A 25,766-nucleotide genomic window follows, 5' to 3' on the forward strand; every position below is an offset into this window, starting at 1 on the left:
TATGTTTTGGCATTTTTCAAGCATCAAAATTTATTCAAAAGTCAGTTATAGAGCAATACCCTAAATGCATAAGAAAAATAGCTTCTTGATTTCCTTAAATAGGTATAAAAGGATCTGAGCTGTAGTTAACGTCAGTAGTAAACAAAATATTTAACTATTTCCATGGAGTCTTTAAATTATTTTTAGTTTAATGTAAAAAACATTAAATAGCTGTACAAACATTTGACAGCTGTGATGTGTCTATGAAAGGATTTCCTCTAATTTTATACTGTTTACTTGACTCAAAAGATAAAGTTGAGAGACATATTTGCACGTAAGTGCTCAGTGTTTAGAATAGCCATCTGAATTACAACTCAAATGCTCACTATAAGATTGTAGTACTGCACTGTATTCCCTTGCAGGTACTGTTTGCATTTCTTCCATGTAAAAGTCAATTTGGAATAATGTAGAAAAAAAATGTGTGGGGTCTAATTGAGGGGCAAAGTTACCAAAAATTTACTAGAGGGAATCCATACAAAAATGCTTTGTTTTAAATCATATTTAGTAATTGGTGTGTGATAATTACACAATTACTAGTCCCCATTAGCAAATTAGGTTTTTGATAATACAGTAGAACCTCAGATATGAACACAAGAGTTAAGAACTAACCAATCAACCGAACACCATGTGGAACCAAAAGTAGGCAATCCGGCAGCAGCGGGGGAGGAGGGGGGAGAAGCAATTATACTGTACCTGTATTGCATCTTAAAGGTCAGCATGCAGAGCAGAAGGGTCTGCCCTGTTTCATGTAAGCAAGGGGGTGCTGTTTTACCTCCTCCTACCTCACCCCACTGGGAGGGGGAAGCTGTTTTCACCACCACCACCCTGCCCCCTCAGGAGGGGGACAAGTTTGCAAGCTCAGTCTGAGCTGGGAAAGAAAGCTGCTGCAGCAAAATGCTCATGCTGCAAGGAACTGAAGGTTGCAGCCAAAGCCTGGCCTGGAGCTGGAATGGGATCCACAGTCCAAGCTGCTGCCTGCATGTTGCGCTCTGGAGGAGTTTTAAAAAGCCACAGCCTGTGCACTGATGTGGCCATGGTTACACTCCTGGATCCTGCCAGCACCTCTGGGAGTGCAAGGGGCAGGGGATGGAGGGGTGCCGGCAGCGGGCTGGCACCAATTCCCTGCCATGTGCTGCCTCCCGAACACGGCAAGCAGTGCACAGTGCAGAGCGAGCCCTGGAGAGAGGCAGCTAAGGGCTGGGTTTGTAGTGCAAAGGGTGCGGGGCAAGCCCCCCCAGTTCAGCCCACAGGCAAGAGACAGGGATAGGGCAGGGAGCTGCTTGCAAACCAGGTAGTGCTGCCAGGTGCCACCCGTGCAGAGATCTCTCCCATGCCTCAGCTGGAAGACACTGATTGCAGGGTACTGTACCATAATGTTTTGTTCAGCGATACGAACATTTCAGTTACGAACAACCTCCATTCTCAAAGTGTTCATATCTTTGCGGTTCTACTGTAGGTTTCCCTAAACCAAATCTAAATACTGTACTCTGATTGGAAATACTATTTCCCTTTTTGTATTTGTGTAGGTTTTGGTATCCCTCATGCATTTCCTTCCCTTCCCCTTCAGGGACCTTGAACTACTAACTGAAACATTCACCAACAGACAGGGTAAGATGACACTGACTTTTATGACATCAGTGACCTGCTTGCTATTTATCCAGTGATATGGATCATCATGGTAGGTTTCGAATCTCTAGACAGAAGCTTTTAGAGGTCAGAGGAGAACCAGAAACCAACAGATCATCTTGCAATCTTGAATACCTATCCAGTGGTGACAAATATGAAGCCAATGGTCCCTTAGCAAAACAGAACTACAGACTAATGCAGTAGTCAAGTTTCTGCTTAGGCTTCCTTCACAGAAAATAAGGAAACTAAAGAACTACTTACTAATTTCTATAAAGAGTTCATTTATGTTAATTGCATTTTTAGCACTGGTTTCTACAAATATTGCGTGGATGGAATCTGCATAGTCTTTAGCATCTTTTTCCATGACTTCTCTAAAAAGGGAAAGAAAACATCGTGAACAACGCAGAAACATCAATCATCCCAATTTTAGAAATTAGACTGGTTACTTAATAGTAATTTCAGGAAGTGATTTAGTGTCAGCTGTTTGGCATCCTATTATTTCCACATGGACAGGTGGAATTCCCATCCTCAGCTCTTCTTTTACATAATCCCAAGGACCGGATAAATCCCTAGGATCGAATAATAGTGTGGCTTGGACAACAGTACTTGGACAGCACCATCATGTAAATTCAACAGTCACTACCATCTTCCTCTCTGGAAAATATCAATGTGTTTGCTTCTTAAGAGTGCCAGAATGCAGCTCTGAAGTCAGCCAGGAGGGGGGGCTTTATTCTCAGAAAAATAGCTCAAATTATCTAAAAAAAAAAGTTACTTCTACTATCTACCTCATGTTACTTCTAATATTCAGTAGGAACCTAGATGATGCTTACAAACCCTAATATCCTGCAACATTATATAGAACATTTCTAGCAGAGTTTAGATTGTACAGATAAGACGGAAATGAAAAGGTTCTCACAGGAATCTGAGTCATACCACATTGCACATCCTATATATTTTATGGTAGATATTTAACACGAATGTCAAGCTTCACATTTACAATAAATGTGAGTAGAAGATACACACAAATTAGTTTTGCTTTGAGAAGTCAGGAAATTAAATTTAATTGGGGAAACTATTAATGCCACATTACTGTATTATGTTTGCATTCAGTCATCCTTATTTTAAAATAAGGGGGAAAAATGCTCCTTGCCAGAACTAAGTGCTTTTTCAATTTGCACGCTGTCTTGCCTGGTCAGGCTTCAGTCAGCAGTAACTAACATGCATCAAGAAGTGCACTCTGCAGGGAAACATGCAGGCTCTCAACCTCCTGAAAGCAATGCAAACCCTCAGACTTAGTGAAATTGTCTATTGTCAATACCCACTATAATTTTCAAACACATCAACCACCTTATTGATTTCTAACTATTTTTCCCCTCAAATTGATCAAGGACATATTCCTTTGTGAGAAGTATGTTCCAAATTTCACAGCTGTTTCTAAGTTGTCTGTGCTTTATAAAATATAGTGCACCAGAGTCCCACTCCTGGCCCAGCAAACACACACACACAATCCAACACCAATCAGAGGCTTTAAGAGAATACTTCCCCTGGGGGTAGACACCAAACAAAATTTCAGTCAAAAATGGAATTTAAGCAAGTGAAAATATAACGGAAACCGTTTTGCAAGTTTAATTACAGTGTGACCAGCAGTAAGTGCTAAAATTCCTTAAGTCATAATGCTATTTTCACACAGATTTAAATAGTTGGCATCTTAAAGTTATGATTCTAGTTAATAAAACTGATGTTTCTAGAATAACATGTACACTTTGTATGGCAGGAAGGGTTCTAAGTCAACTGCCAAAAGTCACACAAAACCACAGATTTAGATATCAGCATTTTAAGTATAACACTGATAACATTTCAGGGGCCTTTTCATTCACCAGCTTCAATGGGAAGTAGTTTGTGAACAACTTGTGGTGTTATCAGGCCTCAAACCAGCAGGAGGGACAGAACTATGTTTGGCTTCACCAACAGCAAGGAGTACTGTAAAGCATACAGTATTTATCTTACAAATATTTAGCTTTTAAGTCGTTTATGTCATATCTATTCATCCTTGGAGAATTAACATGTTCCTTAAAGATTTATATTGGTGTTCATTAGGTAACGGACATTTACGTATTTTTAAAAATACCAGTGACTGAATTTTGCAGTCCTATCTCTCTTGGGATCAATGTCAACGAACTTTACAATGGGTCTTTAAGAACATATCCATGTGTTTTACCTGAGACCCAGCTGGGATACTAAAATATAAACAAAGTAGAGGTGTGTGAGCAGGTGCCTTTCCCAACCTGCTCTGAAAAGAGTCCACACGCTATGTAGAGTCCAAACTCATTCCCTTTTTCTGAGCTGGCTTCATTAACCAAGATATCAGTAATAAAGAAGTGGAGTTCAAATCTTTTCCAAGACTTGGCTAGCTTTAGATTTCCTTCCTCAGGACTTCATCCCATGTTCTAGATCCACTTTCCCCAGAGCAACTCCCACCCTCTTTTATACTGGTGGGGGTACACAAGGCACCTGACCCAGCAAGTCAGCAAAAACCATTATAACCCTTTCCCAGAAGGATCATCATTTGCTAATAAGACGAAATGTTGCAGACAGATATCACAAGCCTTTCTAAAATGGACTAGACGTCTTGCGCTAGTTTTTAAAAAGACTTACATCAATTTAAACATGCATCTCTTTCATGGTGTGATAAATTCCTTAATCTTCCTGAAGTTTTCAAACAACAAATACTTAGCATCATCAGTTTGTATCTGAACTTACACCTGCACTGGACTGCCATCAATTTACCTTACGTCATTAAGGTCACATTTATTTCCTGCAATAGCTACAACAATGTTTGGAGGTCCATGTTGTCGAAGTTCTTTCACCCAGTTCTTTAATGTTGAGAAAGTTTCCTGGTGTGGAGAAGGGAGGCAGAATTAAGACTCAGTACTGGCCACATAAAACATAAGTGAGTGTCTGTAGAACTATATTGCAAACCATCTCCTCTTACCTCTTTCGTGATGTCATAAACTATAATAGCTGCTGCGGAACCTCGGTAATACATTGGTGCTAAAGCACGGAACTGTAGGGAGAAACATATAGAATGGATTTAATGCTGTGCCAAAGATCATGTGGGTCATTGACCAGTTAATCCAATTTTCACTCTTGTATACAAAAAGCATCCTTAAAATGTATCCTTAAGTTTACAGAGAGACTGCCGGTAGGATATAAAAGCTTCACATGAAGCAATCTTAGCGAAAGGCTAACTAGTGAATATTTTTGGGTGCCAGTAGCACAAGACTACTGTAGCACATATGACAAAACAAAATTTGAGTTTATCCAGATTAAATCTGTTAAATAAGTGGTATAACTCCCAAAAGAAGATGGAGTAGAACTATAATTTTAAACTTGTAAACCACTCTGTCCCTCCAAGACCACTCAGTGTTAAAGTTTAACTCCATTTTCTTTACTATTCAGGCACTCCATACAAGCTCGTTTAGGTGTGGAATGATGCTCCAAGGTGGGAGACAGATGTCTGTCCCTAGCCTCAGCTTCAAGGACAGCAGGAACCAAATGCAAGGAACATGGCTGCTTTCAGTGAAGGCAGAGTATACTGCTGAGTCTTATCAACGACTCATCTTTTATGAGAAAGAGGTTTAAAAGAAAGGGTAGAAGGGAGCAATACAGAATGTCAAAGGCATGAAGCAAAGTTCTTGGACTTCATGATATATCGGGCTCTAGTTCCTAGTCCTCAGAAGAGGCAGGCTGAAAAGGTTAAACTACAGAAGGAAGCCTGATAGTAGTTATTTGAGGTATGGGATAGGCTACTGCTCATTAAAAAAAAACAAAAAAAAAAAGTTCTCTCTACAGATAGACAAAACACACAGGATATACGCTTAATTTTGAACACAGAGAAAGAAAGGGTGGGGGTGAATTGAATACATTTCTCCCTTTTTTAATTACTCATGCCTGCAGAGGGAAAAATAAAAAGAACCAGCATACCTTAATGCCACTTCCAAATGTCCTGAGAATGGCTTAAAAGTGAGATTAAAAAACCCCAAAAAAACAAGGTTGCCTTTTTTTTTTTTTTTTTTTTTTTTTTTTTTTAAAAACCTTCTGGTATTTAGGATTAATGTTTCAAGTTTTTCCCCTTCAAGCAAAAGGGTTAGGAAAAATAAAAAAGCTAAGTAAAAGTAAAAGTTGAGAGAGAATCTCACAATCACCTGACCCCTGAAGCAACGGCTTTAGGAAACACACCAAATATCACAAGATTTGCAGGAAATCTCAAGACTTGGCAACACTCAGATCTGAATGAGCCTGCAGTACAAAGTTCAGGCCACTATCTTTACATGAACGCTATTTGCTTTTTGAATACATAAGAAATGACAATGGCCTAACACATGCATGGCATTATATCAATAAAATAATTACTATTTTAGATGCAGTGTTCAGACATTCTACTATGTTAAGAAAAAGCAAAGAACTCATCTAGCATTCTGAACGGTCAGTGAAAGAACAGAACAAACAACTGAAAGTTTATGTAATGTTTTGATGTCTGGCTTTATATACACTACTTACTCAATAAGAAATCTATAGAAATAAAAATCATGAAGACAATGTAGCTTTTCACAAATAAAATACTAGTTTCCTTTTGATTAATATAGTGTGGTTGAGAGCAGTTCTATACATCCTAAAGTCTCCTTTGTTATAAAGCAAAATTCCAGCCCATTTAGATTTGGCTCACAAAATTCTTCTTTTGAGACTAATTCTTTACACAAAGTGCATAGAATGAAAATAAATGTTTGAGAGGTGGGAGGGAAGAAATGTGGGATGTACACAGCTCATCCGAGAAGGGTGTAATATTTTCCCCCTGATAAGTACTTACAATGTAAAGCGAAACATATTTGATCAACCACTACTCAAACTAGTTGACTACCTGGCTTTTTTATGTCTATTTAAATAGGGAAAAATCCAACTTTCTGGCTGATTTTGTACTACTGTAAATGCTTGTTAGTAGCAACATATCGATGCCCTTTTGCTATGTTGCTCTTAAGCAGCTGTTGCTGTTATGGAGAATGTCATCTGACCAAAGGCAGCCTGCTTTTTCTGATAGGTAAAACAGCTACAGTACACACTAACAATGTGATGTATGTTTATTATTGCTACAATATTACATTAGTTTAAAATGTACAGTAGCTATACATGTGCTGTGTTCTGCATTTGTAGCCTACCACCACAGTGTATCAAGAAAGCAGTATTAACTGAGTTAAGGTTATAAAGGTATCCAGTTTTATTTTTGTGTTTTAAGAACAAACATCAACCATGACAACAAACAGCCTCTTGCTCTTACTTATAAAGATTTTTTATACTTGCACTTAACTAACATGCACTGTAAGCTGTCTTGGATAAGGGCATCTGCAAAGCAAATAATACTGTAATAACCTAAAGTATTATCCCACATCAAAATGTATTCTGTTATACAGTGAGTATCAACTTGAAAATTAAGAATAGATAAGTATTTTCGAGTGAAAGGACTCCTAATTTGCTCTGTTTTTTCTCAGTCACAATTTTGTTTTGAAGATAGGATTCACTGCTAGAGGGACTTGGTAATAGGGTCTACAGGTCTCTGTGGGACACTGAATCCTAAGTGTGTTCAAAGCCCCCCTACCCTGTCTGCTCCTGGTGGGGAGCGAGATGTGGAGGGGAAGGTGAGAAGACGGGGCAGCTGGACCCTGCTCCCCACAGGGAAGAGGTGGCTCCCGGTGGGAATCAGGGAGGGGAGAAACCCTGGCGGCTTCCTCCACTCCCTGCAGAGAAAGGGGCACAGAGGCAGCCCGCCAGGAGCCTATGGGGCAGCTCGGCTTCTGGCAGGAAGCTGTCAGAGGAGTTGAGAGAGAGAGAGAGGGCTCTCAGCTACCAGCACTGCCCCTCTTAGGTGAGTGGAAGTGCACTTGGTGAGGATCACCAACACAAGGAGGAGAGTGCGGACATGAACTGCCACAGCTGTAAGTTGACTTAATATAGGTTGACTTACGTTTCTAGTGTCTACATATCCTTATAGAAAACCACTTCTTGGGGACGTGTGGAGCAGTTATCTGGTAAGAGCCATTCTGCAAGCAAAGCTGACGATCCCACATTTTTAGCCAGTTGACGAAAAACTCACCTATCACCCAGGTATTTTCTGAATTGACGTAACTGAGGGGAAGTTTACCAAAATCCTTCAGAAAGCATCTGGGTAGTTCTGACTTCCCAATCATGAGCAGCGGGCGTCTGTCACTCCCATCTATGTTGGCACAGATGTGCGGTTACCCTGTCCTTAAAGCTTTCCCTCCTTCCAGCTTTTCATTTTTTTTCCTACATGTCCTCTGTCAGAGCCTTTCCAGATAAAGTCCTGTTTAGTTAGCATTGTACATGTCAGCTGGGGAAATCTTTTCAGGAATGTGAAGAAGTTTTTCGCACTGCCACTGTTTAGCTGCTGGTTTGTCCACTGACTGATTTTTGCCATGATCTTTTTTGTAAGCGACATTGAAGCATTTCTTCCATCTGGTAAACCAACCTTCACTTGCCTTAAAACTGTTCAATCAAGTGAAGCGGCAAGCTTAAGGGCTTCTTTGATTGCAGGTCCAGCAGTCAGCGCTCCCTGTGCCCTCCTCTCCTTAAATCATATTAAAAAAAGCCTGGTCGACATCAAGGTTTTTCCTTTATGCCCAGGCTTACGGCAGTTATTTGACGGTCCATCTTTGTATTTAGCCAAAAGCTTAGCCTTCTGCTTCCACATTCTGCATGCAACCAACCTGTGCAACTCTGACTTGACTGCAAGTTGGTTTTGAGTAGCCCCTGGAGTTTGACAGTCTCAGATAATCTGTACTTTTTCTTTCAGTTTGAGACTCCTTGACATTAGGTGTTTTTAACCACAAAAAAATTATGCAAGCAAGTGGAGGATGTGATGTCACAAATGTTGCTCTGATGAGGTGGGTATGTTGCTGATATGGAGTGGACAGTTCAGGGCAGGGAAAGTGTTCCAAGGGGAAATATTGCTTGTAAGCGTCACACTGTACTCTCAATTCCTGCTAACACTTTGATTTCTTTTCTCACCACGGAATAGTCAGCAGACAAAAAACAATTTTCCTTTTAACAAAAGGAATGTTAAAGGGACACTACATTTTCTTTCTACTGTCTGTTCAAGGAGTTCAGCTTTCTTGCCCTGCAGCCCAACTCTGATTTGAGTTTTGACACAGAATTACCAGTTAGGCAGTATAATCACAAGAATGTGGCAGCATAGACAATAGACAAAACTCAGATAGAGGCTGAAGGCAATTTCATACTAACTTTAGTCAATGAAAAAGAAATAGTTACTTCTGGTGCTTGAGCAGAAGTGCCCCAAATGAAGTGTTAGATTTAAGGAAAGCTTCCATCAGCATGAATACAGGAATGGAAACTATGTCACCAAGAAAAATGGAGCAAATTAAATATTGGAGGGAGGGAGAGGGGGACCAGGCATGCCAGCTGATCAACACCACACTAATTAATGTTTTCTGCATGTGGGTTCCAAGACATCAAAACCTATTGGAAATATAGTTTTAGAATGAACTAAAGTAGAGAGTAGGGTGAGGAGGGGATATTTTGACAGCAACTGGTGTGTTTTCCTTTTAAATATTAAGAAATTATTTGTAATAATGGAAGCAGACACTTGAGACATTTTAGTACCTTACAATGCCAATTAGGGCATACTATATAAATTTAATCAGTGATACTCTGACTTACTGTTTAAGTTTGATCAAAGTCTGAACTGGCTGTCAATGGAAATACACCCAACATGAATGCAACTGCTTTACAATAGACAGTGTTAAGTTACAGACAGACAATCTGCATTTGTAAAGTCCTTGATTTTTCCCCTCCTTGTCAAATACAACCATTCAGGGACAAATGAGAGGGAAATCTGTGGGAAATAAATTTATATCAGGCGAAATATTATGTTCCATCTTAAAACTGAAGCTGTTAAGCAATGTATTTATAGTGACAGAGTTGTGTGATCTGTTGCAAAAGAACTGCTCACTGATGAGTATTGGAAGTGCATTGTTAAAATATAGCAAATGGTAAAACTAAAATATGGAGAACAGCAAATGCTACTAGTCCGGAATTCAGTGGTTCATGTGGACCATTGCATCTGTGTTTTAACAGTGTTCAAATCCTGCTGGCTCAGGTTATATGTGGTTTGATGCCAGTTCTCGGTAAACTTGAGAAAGCCATAGAATTTGTCCAAACTACAACAGTCGCTACACGCTTGAAAATTTCTGCTGAAAAGGCACAGGACCAGAAAACTGCACCATCGAAGTTTCAGGGCAGGAGAGTCATTGATGGAACTGACTACCAGCTTTGACCAGTCCTTTCTACACTTGGTCCATCTCTAGGCAATGTTCGGAACCCTTCATTTTAAGGCACACCAAGTTCCTTAGCTGTATGAAGATTCTGAGGTAAGATTTTCTCCACACTACTTTTTTTTGACAGTTCTTGGCCAGCTGTGTTAAAGTGAATACAAATTAGATCTTACATTAGATCTGGCAGCTGTACAAACTGTTTTGTAAAAAAAAAAAAAAAAAACCAACCAAACAGTACCAATATTGGGGGGAAAAATAGGGAAAAAATGTTCAACTATGTTTGTTTATGAATAGATCCTGGTACTGTGATGCATTACATCATCATTCTCTCTTTAATCCTTACATGACTGTCTTTTGATCCTGTAAGCACTGTCCAAATTAAGTATGTAATTTTCCTGTTAGAATATGTATATTGCATAAGGAAACGATGCACAGGTGATTAACAGCGTAATTTATTATTATTATAAGATTGGTATTACAGATCACTGAAAACTTGATATAAAATCCAATACTACATCCAGTACTTGATATAGTCAAGTGTTGGATTAACAAGTCACATGAAGTTATGCTAAGAGAGTTTACCATGGTGGCCATTCCAGTGGCTGCCCAATATTGATTGATGGGGAAGTGGGAAAAGACAGACAGAGCCCTGAGCTTGATTAGCTTTTCCTTCCTGGGCCAGCAAAGTTTGCATCATGCATGTTCCCTAATGCCCAAGAGAGTTTTGCTCTTACACCAGAAGAGCTACTGATAAATGACTATTAGTAAGTGACCTTTGCTATGACATGGGAGTTTATTTGACTGAATTGCTTTGAATAAATAAAATAAAAATTAAAAAAAAAAAAAAAAAAAAAAAAAAAAAAAAAAAAGACATTGCCCCTACTGATCACTTGGAAAGATGGAAGTATTGTTTGTAAAGGAACTCTGCCTAGATCTAAATATACTGTCTGTATGGGGCAGGGATAGAATAATGAGGATACATAGATGCAGGTAAGCTTGTAGGTTCAGCAGTAGCTGGCAGGAGCACTCTTTAGTGGAGGTCTGGTGAAGGAAATAAGGTAACATTGGCACCTTATGAAGTGTGATGTAGAAACAAGGCTTTGACTTTAGTCTCAAAACGTACATTCTCCCCCAAGATAACTCCTCAACCTCCAGGTGTGGAGGGAGAAGTCTACAGAACCTGCAGCTCTGAGTAAGAGGTGCGGGATGACATCTTCAACTCTTCCACCCAAATTGCTGTATAACTTTCACGGAAAAAAGAAAAGCACATCACTCCAGAAGTAAGAATAGAAAAGAGGAAATATGCACTTTGCACAAACCAACAGCACCAATTTTCAGCCATTTACAGATATACTTGCTCATAAATTGCCCTAATTTGGATTCAGCACACTACATTCTCCCACTGCTTTCAAACACTATTCAAATGAACAGAATGAAACACTAATATGTAATAGAAATCCCTTGCCAAACAGCTTCAGGCATGTTTATAGAGCTTTATACATAATTGCAGCTTCTATTGTTGCTGCCTGTAGTCCATGAGCAAGGTAATTAGTACGCAGCACAAAGAAATTTCCTCCAACTCCCTTTTTTAATTTTAGTTTATGTGCTTTTGTTTAAGCCTTGAATAGGTTTGTTGCAGAAGCACCCTCAAGTTTCTTCTTCTGGAAAGACTGCCAGGTTATAATTTGCACTTCAAATGAAAAACTTCCTGACATGGGCTCCTAACACAATCAGATTAGAAATGAACATTTTTAAAAATTAAGTTCCACCAATGTCTGTACAACTGTACTCACATGATTAATTACAATATTGAAACAAACAGGACTGCTCACATCAGTAAAGCTACACAAGTGCATACATTTGTGAATCAGGGCCTCAGCTTGTGCAATTAAACCAGGATGATCAGCGTTGTAGAGAAATGTTTAAACCCAAATAGAACTGCTTCCGTGAAGTAAACTATTGCCAAAAACCACCACCTTGCAAATTTGTTTTTGTGACAGACACTGTCCATTTGGTGAATATAACCTGTTTTTCCTAATCCCGCTTCACAGTTATAACCCTCCTCTGCTCTATAGTCTCCTCATTTGTACCTTTTCTAATTCATCAATATCCTTCTCATAATACTGTCTAAAGTTGTGCTTAATATTCCAAATGAAGTCTCAGTAGACCTTTCCAATACTACAAAGATGTTATATAAACAGGGTATATTCACATTTTCTAATAATTCATTTCCCTGGGGGAGCCAAATAACTTATTTAATCAAAATTTCATCTTGGTTATCATGGGTTTGTCTTCAGAGTACCTTGACAGAATCATGCATGAAAACAAACATTAGCATGCATAATTTACATAATTTGATCACACTAAGTCTTTACAAACTATGGAGAAAAACATATCTACTTACTCGTTCCTGTCCAGCTGTATCCCAGATTAGGAATTTATGCAACTCGTTTTGATACTGCACAGTCTTCGTCATAAAAGATGCTCTGAAAGAGTCAGTGTCATGTTACCAAAATGCAAATACAAAAATAATTATTTCTAATATAACTAAGTTCATATCTCCAAAATTTTACATATAAAATACCAGTGTATTAAAGTCAACTGAAGACCATAGTTTTTTTCATAAAAAAGACCTTTTTACTATACATAAAACTGATTAATTTAAAACTTTATGTATGATGGCCTTAATTACCATACAAAGGATCCAGATAAGGTTGCATAAACCAATTAAGTCACATTTACACCACCTAAGCAGTAGTGAATTCCATCCTAATAGAATACAGGATCATAGAAGGGATAAGAAGCCTTGTAAATTTGCACTCTCCTTCCTCTTAACTTTTCTGTTGAAGGGGACGGGAAGTAGGTTCTACAATGCCACAGAAACAGCCAGGGAGTGGGGGTGGCCTTCTTCACAACTCCCCCCCACAAAGGAATACCACAACAAATTCACTAAAAATGCACGTGAATATTAGAGGAACTACTGAAGGGACATCGCACAGAACCCCTGCACTAGTCTCTTTTGGATTTATGCTGACAGGAAAGTTCATTTGGCTGCTATCCCCACTCTGGTGAGTCCCACAGAGCAGAGACTGACAGCAGATAAGTTAATGCTGACTTACCCATTACATTTTGGAGGGGTTAGGAAGGTGAATAAGGCAGTGGAGATCGCGGTCCCCAATCAGCATACCCTGAAACCTGCAGATCTCCTCCACTTCTAGAAGAGGGGCCATAATCCTTCCTGCTCCACCCAGCTCCCTAAATATTTTTTCCCCCTATACAGGAGGATGGCAATGATGGGGCTTCAAGATTTAAAAAAAAAAAAAAAAAAAAGAAACTTCCTCTTTTACTTACCTGCCAGGACCGAATGCCAGGATTCTACACATCTCCTGCAAGAGCTGGGTAAAAACCACAACACCTACCATGGCTGCTTCATAAAGGAAACAGCTCCCAACTCTGCTTTAAGAGCTACTGATGTCATCCACTCTTGCAAAAGAAACAATTGAACTTGGGTCATCAGATTAAAAGTCCAAGGTGCTATAATATTTTATTTTTTGATGGCATGTGTATTTTGTTAATGCTCTGAGATCTCAAACAGTTTCTTTACGTTAGTTTTTGTCTTTCAAAATACTGCACCTTTACAAGGTAATTAGTATAGGAGCCAGGACCCTATAAAGATGCTGTGACCTATCTAAGTCCACAAGATAGGTGAAGTTGCCTGCTGAAGTATCCTACAGCATAAAGGCCTGTGTGAACTTACTATCTTTAAAAAAAGCCTTTTAAGTGCTAGATGGGGTGTGAATTTTTCAAGCTGGAGATGAAAATCAAGACTGATCCTGCAATGAACTCCACACAGGATTCAGGACCTGCACAGAGTCCAACCGAAATTAGGAGTCCACGAACCCAAAGCCCATTGCAGAAATGAGGCCAAAGAGTGAAGGTTTTTAGCACCGTACTTAAAATTCAGTGACTCAGGCTTTAAGGTCCTCCTAGGATCTCAATATTGCCAGGTCATAGAAGTTAAGGGTAAGCCCTTCATAATTTCAGTTACACATTGATGGCAGCTACAGAGTACGTCACATTTCACCATTAAGGTGGCATAATAGTTAAGCTAATGTATTTGTTTTTAAAAACAAAGCAGAAAGCTCTCAAGTACTACCTGGAGGTTAAAACCTCCCATCACCTTAGATGATTTAGCTAAAGTCTAGCACAATGATCGCAAGATTTTAAGTTTCCTTTAAACAAGCTGAACAAAAGGTTACAGTGACCTTAATATGAGTTAATACCCAAGCACATGGGTAAGAGAGCCAAACTTCAGTGGTTTTAAACGCAACTAATTATATGCTGTACTTTAGCAAAGGACAAGGGAAAGTAGCATGTTAAAAGAAAGTGTCTATTGTAGGCATTGTAAGCACTGCCACTTTCTTACAATAGAATATTGCTGCACAACAAGAATGAGCTAAAGTGTGTAGACCACCAATATGACATCCATTAACTGATGATTGTTAGTGTGTATTTAAAGTGTGTGGATACACATTTTAATCCATCATTTAAAAAACAGTCATTTATACGCTGTAGTTTAATGCACAAAAGGGCCAAATTTATGTTGCACAGTAATACTTAATTTTTTATTTCCTAACTTTTGAGTGTTTAAAATAGTTGTGTGTGCGTAATTTCCTCAATTTAAAAAAAAACCCTGAAAAACCAGAAACTGGCCAGGTTGGAACCATTAAAGCACTGGACAAACCCTACCACTTGTGCTAACAGCCTGACTGAAGGCAGTAGTAGGCTGTCATACTGTATGTGGACTATAAAGGGGGATGAGACACGCTTTGCCAGTGGGTTTCATAAATATCTGTGGACAGCAGAGGAATGGTGATACTCAGGAATTTGGGATTCCATTCCAGGCTCTGGAGGGGAGTATGGTCTAGCAGGCGCAGACTCTTCTGCTCATTTTGCTGTAGTGGCTACAGATACTTTTCTGCCTGTTTTACCCAAGCTTGACTCCTTTATCCTATTCCTTCCAACCTTTCCTAGTCCGGTCTCTTTGTCCCAGTCACTTTGCCTAGCCAGCCATAGGCTCTTCCTGCCTGAGTCCCAGCTCCCCCTACCACTCCTAGTCTCTCCCCCTCCTTACAGTCAGTATCAGTTCTGCCTCCTTACCCTAATGCCCTCTCCCAAGTCTCCTTGTCTAGTTCAAGTTACCTCCTCCTGGCTCCTTGTCCAGTCTGTCTCTTTCCTCCCTCTCCCTCATACTGGCTACAAGTCCTGATCTACCCCCCCCCCCCCCCCACACACACACCTAAGCCCCTCCCCATAGCTTCAGATATAGTGACTGTTAGCACGAGTGTCTCATCTGACATTGGTGACTGGAATGATACATGGGGAGGAGGGAGACACACACAGGCAGGCAGACTCACTCTTGGGTAGCTAGGAGTCAAAACAAATGAGGCTTTAAAGATCAATCAGCATCCTGAAGAGTATATGAAGACAGTCCAGTCAATGGAACACTGGTGTAATGTACTTTTCACAGACAACTCCTGCTCAGCAGCTGTGCTGCTCTACTCTGAATCAGGTGAATATTCTGCGTTGTCTTTGTGGACAGTTCCACACAGAGCATGTGGCATTATGGCTTGTCCAGACTACCGCTTTTGTCAGTACAACTTGTGTCAGGGGTGTGAGGAAAAAAACACCCTCCTGAGTGACGTAAGTTACATCGACAGAAGTGCCGGTATGGACAATGCTATGTTGGCAGGAGAGCTTCTCCCACCGACATAGCTACCACTGCTCATGGAGGTGGAGCTCTCTCCCATTGGCATAGAGCGGCTATACAAGCCAACTTAAAGTGGCGCAGATCCATCGGCATATCTGTGCCACTGTAAGCTCTCTAATGTGGACATTGCCATAGTCTAAAATGAAGGTCACCAAAGTTTGCATTCGAGAGAAATGAAGATTTTCATTGTGGCAAGTGCTATTAAAAAAAAAAAGGCAGCTTTTTATGGCTCAAAGTGCTATCTGGAACTCCAACAACCAGCAATCCAAAAATACCCAGAATTGGAACTACCTTGATTATCCTCAATATTTGAGTAGGCAGAAACTGTCATATTTCCTAGCTGCTTCCTTTAATCATCTTGCATCACATCCAGCTAAGCTGGGTTGAGCTTCAACCAGGTTGTTCTCTCATTCAAGAATCTATTTTAGTCAGGCACTGGAAAAGTAGAGATGGTGCACAAATCCGAGAGATCTGCTGATCAAGAGGCAGAATGTTACCTTAGTACCCTGATGGTACTAAAGCCCAGAAGTCAGGTTTGGTTTCTGCATCTATTTGTGCATGTGAGTTTGAAATTTGTTTGTGACCTTTCACGCCAGGAAAAAAAAACAAAAACCAAAAAAAAACAAAACAAAAAAAACCTTGCTCAGATATTTGAAGGAGGAACACAAAAAGAACGTGAAGAGTGGAGTTACAGTTTTTTAAACTCAGAATATTCAAGAAAATTCACCAGCTCTAGTTACTATTGCAAAGTATACTTCTGTGATTACTTCAGAACTTGGTATACTGCCTGTTATCTTTTCTGATTGTCACATAATTCTGTCCCACCTCCTGCCTTCAGCCACGAAATGAAGGCAGAGGCTACAAATCAAAACAGCTTCAAATGAATTTTTTTTTTTTTTTTATTAAATGGGGTTTTCTGTAGGAGCTTCCTATAACAAAAGTTTTTTGGGCAAGTTTTGGACTAGCCACATGAATTTCTCTTAAACTATACTAAACAGATATTAAGTCTTGTAACCATTGAATCATTTTTGGAAGATATTGCCTTGTAACACATGTAGATTTCTAGTATGTCACTTTGAAACACCAGACTCTGATCCAAATCCTGTTATAAGAAACGGTCCATGTAGATTAAATCTATGTAGGTTCTTATATTGCCCTCATCACTGTAGCATCAGAGCACCTTCCAGTAGTACATTAAGTGATGTAATTGAACCACACGTGACAGGTGGTAATCGCTCTCAACCTATCCTGAGGAGGAAAACTGTAGTCGCAGTGCAGCACTTAATTGTTTTATTGGAGTTTTTTTTTTTTTTTTTTTTATTAGCATGTACGTGTTGCTATGTGTTTATGTCAAAGAAAGTAAGGTCAAAGAATCTTGCCCTTGAAGTGGAAGGTGGCAAGGTTTGTGATGGCCCTTTGAAACTGTGGGAGATCATTCCACAGTTTCAGACTGGCCCATGAGAAAGCTGTCTCCGGCACAGATAAGCTTTACCCATATGGTTGAAAATTCCACTGTCATCAAGTAGCAGAGTTATCAACCATCCTCTTGGAACTTTAAGCAATCTTTTAGATCTTGTGGATCCAGGCCATTGAGCATACTGATTCTATTGGAAAAGCTGAGAGACTGTACAGGACAAGCACAGTGCACTCTCAATACCTCATGTTCCTGAGGAGATTGGATGCAGTATTCTGTACTAGTTGGAGTTTCCCTGTGGGCTGACGACTTCAGGCTCAGGTATATTACATTTCTGTAGTCTAGATGGGATGTGACAAGGGCCTGGATGACCTGGCCTTGGTTATAATATACCAGGATAGAATAGAGTCTCCTAGCCAAATGGGGATGGTAGAAAGTATTATTCACAGATGCTGCTATGTAAGTGCTTAGCGACAGAAAGGCCTCCAGGAGCACTCCTAACCTATGGACTGAATTGACCAATTGTAAGTGTGTACCCTAAACCAAAGGAGACTGCACCTTGGCTGCAAACTCTGCTCTCCAGCACAACCTCTCTTGTTCAGATTCATCTTCAATCAATTGTTTGTTCTTCAAATTCATCCATGATCTCATCCAAGCGCTGGACTATTTTCATGGTATTGCTATGGCTGAATGTGATACAGGATAGGTAGAGCTGTGGCACTCGAGTCCATGTCATCCTACCAGTTTACTTAGTGGCTGCATGTAGAAGTTTGGCCACACTTGTGCATGGATCCAGTGGCAGGATCAGGGCCTTTGTTTTTGCAATGATTGCACAAGGTAGCTATCAAGCCATCAGTCCAAATAAGAAGCAGGGCCAGATTTTTAAAATTATTCAGGAGCCTAGAGATTCAGATAGGCACTTCAGCTCCCAGGTGCTTTCACAAATCCCTTTGAAGTGCCTATCTGCATCTTTAGGCACCTCAAAACCTTTAAATATCTGGCCCGTAATGAATATAGCTGTAGATAATGATTCTCAACCTTTTTTGTACCAACACAACTTTTCCATACTTACCCTCCCATACCTAACTCGGACTTCCTTGCTCCCACTCAAATTAGTAATCTTAAAAGGGCAGAGTGCTCACAACCCCTACGTGGAGAACCTCTGCTGTAGATAAATTCACAAACAAACAGATACAAACTTCCTTAAATTCAATAATGGTGCCTCAATATAAAGTGAAAACAGATTTATGTTCTTCTGTTGATGAACGAGAAACCGCTATGGAGGCTTGCATCAGCAGTAGAATACACATGCTTGCTCGTAATCCAGAAATCCTAACATGACTTTTTTAGTTAAGATTATTAATACAAAAACAGGACAAGATTTTAAACCTGCCCTACACCACAAAAAACTGAAACTGCAGGAAGCCAGAATATTAACATTTAGCATTTTAATCTTTAATGGTATTTAGAAATATCAGTTATTACAATGACACTGGAAGGCAGTTAAAGGGTGGGTTTTCAAAGCTACCTTATTGCCATGTGCATTAGTTGTGAGTGGGTATCCAAAATTTGGGTACACAAATGAAAGGTTACGTATGTAACTGGTAATTTGCAGTTTTTACTACATGCCGTTTTGATGGTTAAGCCCCAAGTGACTGGCCCAAGGCCTCATAGCAAGTCAGTGTCAGTGCAAAGGCTGAATTCAGGAGTTCCTGCCTCCTCCTTCGGTTTTCAGAGCATGTGTTTTTCTTGTATTGAAATGAAATTTGGATAGATTTAACCAACTTCTGCTACTTTTTGCAGAGTATGCTTCAGCTGTGACTCTTAGGGGTTAAATGATATATTCCTCTTGTTTTTTTATAATTAAAAAACAATTTAGTTTCTTACCCTATTGTTGGGTTGATGTTAGGGTCAAAGCTGTCTTCTACAAATCGCCACACAATACTTGATTTGCCTACACCAGTGTCCTGAAAAAGAATATAGCAATTACACCAGTGAGAATTTAGCCACCATAAACACTTGAGCACGTTTAGACCCCAATCCCGCAATAAGTTCCTTCTGAGAGCGCTGACCCTGGTTCCCATAGACAGCATTACTGAAGTCAATGGGGATCCAGCCAAGTGGAACAACTTTTAGGATCAGGGTCTTAGTAATAACAGAATTGAAAAACTGAAGGGCCATAAAGTAATATTTATGTTGAAAATAGGAGGCAGCTCTGTTAAAGATATAGCATCCCAAAACAGATAAAGACATTTCATAACTTTGTATAAGACTAACAAAAAAGCTATAATGTTAGTCTCTTGAAACAGATTTTTCCACCACACCCCAACCCACACCCCCAAAAGTCTGCATCCGTGCTTGATTTGAATTAGAGATATTTGTAGAGAAAGAATTGCTGCTTTTTACCTGAACTGTTAAAGTGTACAATGTGTAGCTGAATAAAGTAATTAATACATACAAGCAGATCAAGGGTGTTGCGCTATTACAAGCATTACAAACATATTTCAGCCTCTGACTCATTCAGTCCCACCCTATTTAATAAAAGATCTTAAACATCTTCTGTGACATACCTGAAACATTTTTTAATCTCACATCCACAGATGGAGCAAGAGAAGAGGAAGTCTAATTCTAAAGTGACAAACCAAGATTTAAAATAGTTCCTTTGAAATTAACACCAGGTTTTGTGTGTTTTAAAATAGTTACTATAACAACTCAGGCTTTAAAAAAGCCAAACAAAAACAAAGACCATCAAGGTGCATCTACTTGTAGTTAAGATGTCTGATTGCTTACATGCCTTTAAACACATTTCAGATAGTGATTTAGTTAATATAGCTGAATCACTTTACTTGATTCTGTCATCTGAAGTTTATAATCTACACCCCAAATTTAAAGTTTTCAGAAAGATAGTTTACCAAACCTAGTATTAAGAAAGGTTTTAATAAAAAAAGAAGCTTGTTTGCATTTAAGCATTTTTCTGCTGTGTTTGCAGCCCCAGACACTATAGCACTAATTTGTACAAAATTTTAAGTTTGTGCTAATCCTCCTGAAAGTTCTCTTTTCTTTTTGGGAAGAGATAGGGACAGGAGAGGGGAATTAAAAAATAAACAAACACACTATTCTTCTCACTTACATAATAGCAACAAACAACAATACAAGTCACAGAAAGTTATAAAGAAGAGAAAGGGAGATGAAAGTAAATAAGAAAATTCCCCCTTCTAAATGTTCCAGCCAGAAAACTTAACTGCTCTCTTCCTCCCCCTTCTCCCACTCCACAAAGATTTCACAAGTAGAGTTTGAGGTAAACAAAGAACAACATTTAGCAAGCAACCATGCAAACTTCCCTTTCCCTCCTCCCCCCAACACAGCTATACAAAATTAGGGAATATATACCAATTTCCCAGGGAGAGGGAACATGACTATTTAGAAATAGGAAATACATAGTCAGACCCAGTCAAGTTACATTAATTTAGGGGCAGATAGAACCTCCATTACAGTAAGTGCAGGAAAAAGCTGCTGTTGACTTCAGTTGCATTTGGTTTGGACCCTTGATTGGGAACACCCTCATTTTGGAGCTAAGAGTTTTTAAAAACTTCTGCCTTTTGAGAAGAAGGATTTTGCCATATATATTTTTAAAACAAGATTTAAAATCCCACCCACATTTGTTTTGCAGTCTACTTCATCCATTATCTAGTGTTTGCAGAGAGCTTTTGAAACCTGAAAATGGCATTAAAACTACATAAATACACTGGCTAAATATTAAAATAACCAAAGCCCTGGACAGAATAAGGGGGACAGGAGCACAGCAGTCTCCGTGCAGGGCCAATTTTTTTATTATTATTATTAGGGGAGCCTTGAAAATAAAAGGGTGTGATATTGTGCGTCTCAAACACAGAAAACAAAAATTCTTCTGATTGAGGAAGGTTTTACTAGCTGATCTGGAGCATCTTGGTGAAGCACACAAACGGATGCTGCAAAAATCAACACAAGAGTACTGGAAGAGACAAAAATAACTTCTGACCCTAGGAAAAGCAGCTTTAAGCCTTTACACACTACAAAGTTAAGTGGACCTATGTTAGATAGACTTACAGCCACCGCATTAATTACTGTGGTGGCTGATGTCCACACTTCTGTCCTTGGGCTGGTGGTGTGCGTCCTCACCAGGAGCACTTCCACCTGCCTAAGAGGGGAAGAGGCCAGTCTTCTCAGCTTCCTGCCAGGAGCTTGGCTGCCCACAGGCTCCCAGCAGGCTGCCCCCACTCCCCAGGGGGAGCCAGGGCAAGCCACCCAGGGAGTGGGGTCCACCTGCCTCAGCTTCTCCCCCCTCCTGCTCCAGGCAGCTGTGTCAATTTCAGGGTTCAGCAGTGAAATTGACAAGACTGCCCTGCCCTGGGCTTCTTCCAACCCTGTTCCCCATAGCCACTCAGCGATCTCGGGGAAGGGGTGTAGCCGGGCTCTAGCTGACCACTTCGAGCTGTGAAATTGACAAGAATGACAACAGTGATGTAAGGAATGCAGCCTCGACACTGACAGGGCCTCACCCTAACTACACTGCCCTAGATAAGCCCTATACCACCTCTTGTCGCGTGTTTTTATTGGGGGCACAGCAGGGGAGTTACATCGGTGGAAGGAGCATTTCGGCGAGTACACCTCCACTGTTTTGTAGTGTAGACCAGCCCTTACCAACCACCCTCGCTTTAAAGCGGTTTTAAGCGCTCTCATGACTACACACGGCAGAACTCCTCCCTCGCCTTCCAAACGAATCCCTCTATGAGGAAGGGAAACTCCCGCCCCCCGTCCCTTCCCCGCCAAGAGCCCCCCGCTGCAGCAAGACCAGCCGGCAGGGAGATGGCAGACATCCCCTTCCCTGTCACCCCCCCCCCGCGACGGTCACTTACCCCCAGCAGGCAAACTTTCAGCTCCCTCAGAGCCATGGCGAGGGAGACTGCCGCCTTAATGCGAACCAGAGGCACAGCCCAGCCTCACCATAGCCCCCACCCCACTCCTGGGCGCAGGCAGCGGCGTCTGCAGCTGAGACAAAGCCCCCCCCGCTCACGCCTCCCTTCCTCGCCGCGCCAGGCGCCGCTCACAGGTAAACCCCTCTTCTCAGGCAGCGGCCGCCATCTTGGGCAGCCCATGCGAGTCACCTGACCTATGACCACCTCCTCCCTTCAGCGACACGCTTTTTTAAAGGCTGTAATTTTCCCGTGTCGCCTGCGGCCGGCGGGGCGCGCGGGGGCCACTGGCCCCTCCCGGGCAGGATTTGTTTATTAAAAACCGTCTGCGCGTGCGGGGTGGGGGGAGGGGTTCAGCTGGGGTCAGGCCGCGCCGGTAGCTCCGCCCCCCCTCCGCCCCTCCTTCCCATGTCCATTCCAAGATGGCTGGTAAGCGGCTCTCGTTCTTCTCCGCCCTGCTGCTGCTGTGTGTGTGGGGTGTGTGTGTGTGTGTGCGTGCGCGCGTGTGTGTGTTGGGGTGTGCGGGTGTGACTAACGCCAAACTGCCGTCTCGCTGCGTGCGTGGCGCTGTCTCTCGCTCGCTGTCTCTCCTGCCCCGAGACCAGCCGTGTGAAACCAACCCCCCGTGTCTCTCTCTTTTGTTTTTGTTTGTAGGGATCCCTTTGTATTTTGTGGATTTGCAGGATGACTTAGATGATTGTGAGTAACTGTTTCTACTTTTTTTACTCAATCACCCCCCCCCACAGGCTCCTTTCTGCACCGTTTCCCCCCCCCCCCCCATTCCTTCCCCACACTTTCACCCAGAGGAGGGTGAAATAAAGAGGCTTGGGAGGCTCGTTTTACCTGTAGGTGAAAGATCAGAGAGGGCTTGAATTTCCTTATTTACCCCTCAATCTTTTTAATCCAAGTGGTGATTTTGAATGTTCATGTTGCTGCTGGCAGAGGGATCTGTAAGAGGGTAATTTCTGGGCTTTAAACTAAATTTTTAGGACTACCTAATTGTTGTGACTTGATTTGTCTTTTTAAATGCTCATTGACCCAGTAAAATACTTTATTGTAAGAAGGGGAAGGGGTTGGCGGCTTTAAAAACTGTTTATAAAATGATGGGTTTTTTTTTTTAAGTATCTCACTATAAAACACACTGCAGAAAGCTGTGGGTATAAGAGGGAGAGAGTTAATCCTAAATGAAGGAGGCTTGTCAGATCTTGATTCTTTAGGTGGAGACCTGAATAACGGGGGGGAAAAAGGGACAAGTTAATTCAGAACTATTATAAGCTATGATACTTTGAATGAGAGATGGTTTTTAAATTTCTTTATAATTTTTTTACATGTCAAATTGTAACCCCAAAATGTCAATATTTCATCATAAACAGAAGATATAAGGTATTTCCTGCTTAGCAAAGTGCTTAGTAAATATTTGGGTTCTGCAGAAATAATACTTTAAAAACTGAAATGCAGTTAATTGCCGGTGAAGGAGTCTACATTCAGGTCTGTGTTGTTTATAAAGTTGAGAGATGAATTGGTGAGGTAACACCTTTTACTGGACCAACTTTTGTTGGTGAGAGACACAAGCTTTCAAGCTTATACAAAGCTTTTCTTCATGTCGGGTTTATAAAGTTGCCATTAGTTCTGTTGTTGCTTGTGAAGGACATTTCTAGCAATTGGCCTGAGACAAGGACTTTTTGGTTGTGATAATTTGCATGAATGAAATTTGTAAATGATTAATTGAAACACACTACAACAGTTTTTACTTCAAAAAGGTTATTGTTTTGCATTTCTTATACCGTTGTGAGAGTTACAAAGATATGAAAAAAGACGTATGGTCACTTTCTGCGATCTAGACACATAGTCACAAGTGCTAGTGAAGGATATTAGTGAGTTCATGTTCAACCAGTTAAAACTCCTCCCTTCTCTCAGTTTTCTACAAAATTCTTCACTATCTTACTGAGGCCTGTCTTGATGTGGTTGCAGGTCTCATACATTCTCCCTTTAGCATCTCCCACTGTGACTTCTTTTTTTTTTTTTTTTTTTTTTTAACATGATTGCACTACTTTCCAGAACTGCCACTGGTTTGTTTGGAAGGAAACTTTAATCATGGATTAATTTTGAGTCTGCTTTAAAAAACATCTCCTCTAATAATGGCAGATGTTTACAGTATGCTTCAATGTGACATTTAAAATCTCCTTCCTAATTGTTTGTACTCTCTTATTTAGGCCCTGGTTATGCAGTGAACTCTGCACAGCAGATCCTTGTGCCTATGCAAAGCATTGTTGAAGATTGGGGCCTTCTGACATGCACAAAGGCATGTCAGAAACTCCACTGAACTCAATAGGACAACTCACATCGTTAAAGTTGAGGACATACATGACTTGAGTACATATGTGTTTAGCATCTTAGGGGCCATAGACTCCTAAGGTGTGTCTACTCTGCAATAAAACACCTGTAGTGGGCCTGTGTCAGATGATTCTGGCTTGGGGTGCTCAGGCTGTGGGGCTATAAAATTGCCGTGTAGACATTCAGACTCGGGTTGAAGCCTGGGCTCTAAGACCCTGGTGGGCCACTAATTGGCACTCCGGATGGCAATTTGGGTTTATCATTTGAAAAAAATTGTGACGTTTTTTAAGTTGTTGCTTGTGAGGGACATGTTCTGTATTGTTTAAACAATCCTGGTTTGGGGGGGGGGGGGCGTAGTTCAGAGACTGGGTTATAAAAATTGTCTTAAAGCTAACTGAAAATTATACAGAATTGCCTTTTAAAGTGGTGACATTTGGCAGGTCTGGATTTGTAAGGTTATGCTTGTGCTTTCCACTTCAGTTCATACACTTGTCTCTCTGTGATATTGGTTTTAAACACAGGGACAGAGAACTGTTGCTTCCTAAGTTTGTGCCATGACCTCAAACACCAAGTACATGTGTCGAGCAAAGGATTTAAATTTGGAGCAGATTGGCTAATACACTTATGTGTCCACACTGGATTTGAAAGAAGCTTCACAAAGCTCAGCACATCCCACCTTAAAGTTCCATTAATAACAAGAGAGCCAAAGCAGCTGGATCTGCAGTTAGACTCATTAGTAGAGTTGAAAATCTGTTCTGTTTTGTTTTTCTCTGCCACAATTAAAAAAATAAATCCCCTTCTAATCCGACAAGAAAATAGTCTATTGAATTAAGTTGTGTCTTACCAACTAGTTCTTCCCCCTTGATCGGAAAAAGTGAAAGATGCCTGTCTGCAAGTTGAACTCTCTTGTACTGTGTTTGCACTGAAAAAAGAAAACAGTCCAAACCTCCCATAGCATCCTCCCAATGTACCTTGACCCTGACTTGGAGGGGACCATCTCCAGGGGTGGGAGGGCAGTTCATGCTCCATGGCCAGTTAGTCCTTGACTTCTCTGTGAAGACTATCAACAAAAGTGTCATTTGTCCTGGTAACTTGACTAAAATAGTTTTATGATTGTAAGCCAACCTTCTGGCTTGGGGGATGAAGCTCAAATTTGCCTCATCTGAGGATTTTGATCATTTTACAGTTTTGAATCTAAAATAGTGATACAATAATGGAAAAGGTGTGCTTTGTATATGCCTTTTTACATCTATCTATATGTACCACTATCA

The 25,766-nt window shown here is 40.7% G+C and overlaps 2 protein-coding genes across 5 annotated transcripts in view; one reads left to right on the top strand and one right to left on the bottom strand.

Moving 5' to 3' along the window:
• Positions 1-22,312, bottom strand: part of RAB22A (RAB22A, member RAS oncogene family) — a 31,470-nt gene extending 9,158 nt beyond the window's left edge. For 3 of the 4 annotated variants that reach the window (XM_067554174.1, XM_067554173.1, XM_067554172.1), the window contains exons 1-6: positions 22,105-22,312; positions 19,097-19,176; positions 12,430-12,511; positions 4,658-4,729; positions 4,453-4,559; positions 1,927-2,036 (exon numbers count right to left, since the gene is read on the bottom strand). In XM_067554174.1, coding sequence (XP_067410275.1) covers positions 1,927-2,036; positions 4,453-4,559; positions 4,658-4,729; positions 12,430-12,511; positions 19,097-19,176; positions 22,105-22,140 — 487 coding nt within the window. In that variant the 5' untranslated portion in view covers positions 22,141-22,312. Of the gene's footprint in view, positions 1-1,926; positions 2,037-4,452; positions 4,560-4,657; positions 4,730-12,429; positions 12,512-19,096; positions 19,177-19,779; positions 19,838-22,104 lie in introns of those variants that run through there. The other variant, XM_067554175.1, reaches the window with a different exon arrangement.
• A 205-nt stretch (positions 22,313-22,517) lies between these two features.
• The window catches only part of LOC137157057 (serine/threonine-protein phosphatase 4 regulatory subunit 1-like), a 43,018-nt gene continuing 39,769 nt past the window's right edge, over positions 22,518-25,766 (top strand). The window contains exons 1-2 of the mRNA XM_067554176.1: positions 22,518-22,590; positions 22,816-22,860. Of these exons, the coding sequence (XP_067410277.1) occupies positions 22,584-22,590; positions 22,816-22,860 (52 nt within the window). The 5' untranslated portion in view covers positions 22,518-22,583. The remainder of the gene's footprint in view (positions 22,591-22,815; positions 22,861-25,766) is intronic.

The sequence above is a fragment of the Emydura macquarii genome, unplaced genomic scaffold (assembly GCF_026122565.2).
Source record: "Emydura macquarii macquarii isolate MOO-44397 ecotype Brisbane River unplaced genomic scaffold, CSIRO-AGI_Emac_v2 contig_1483, whole genome shotgun sequence".
Lineage (NCBI taxonomy): Eukaryota > Metazoa > Chordata > Testudines > Chelidae > Emydura > Emydura macquarii.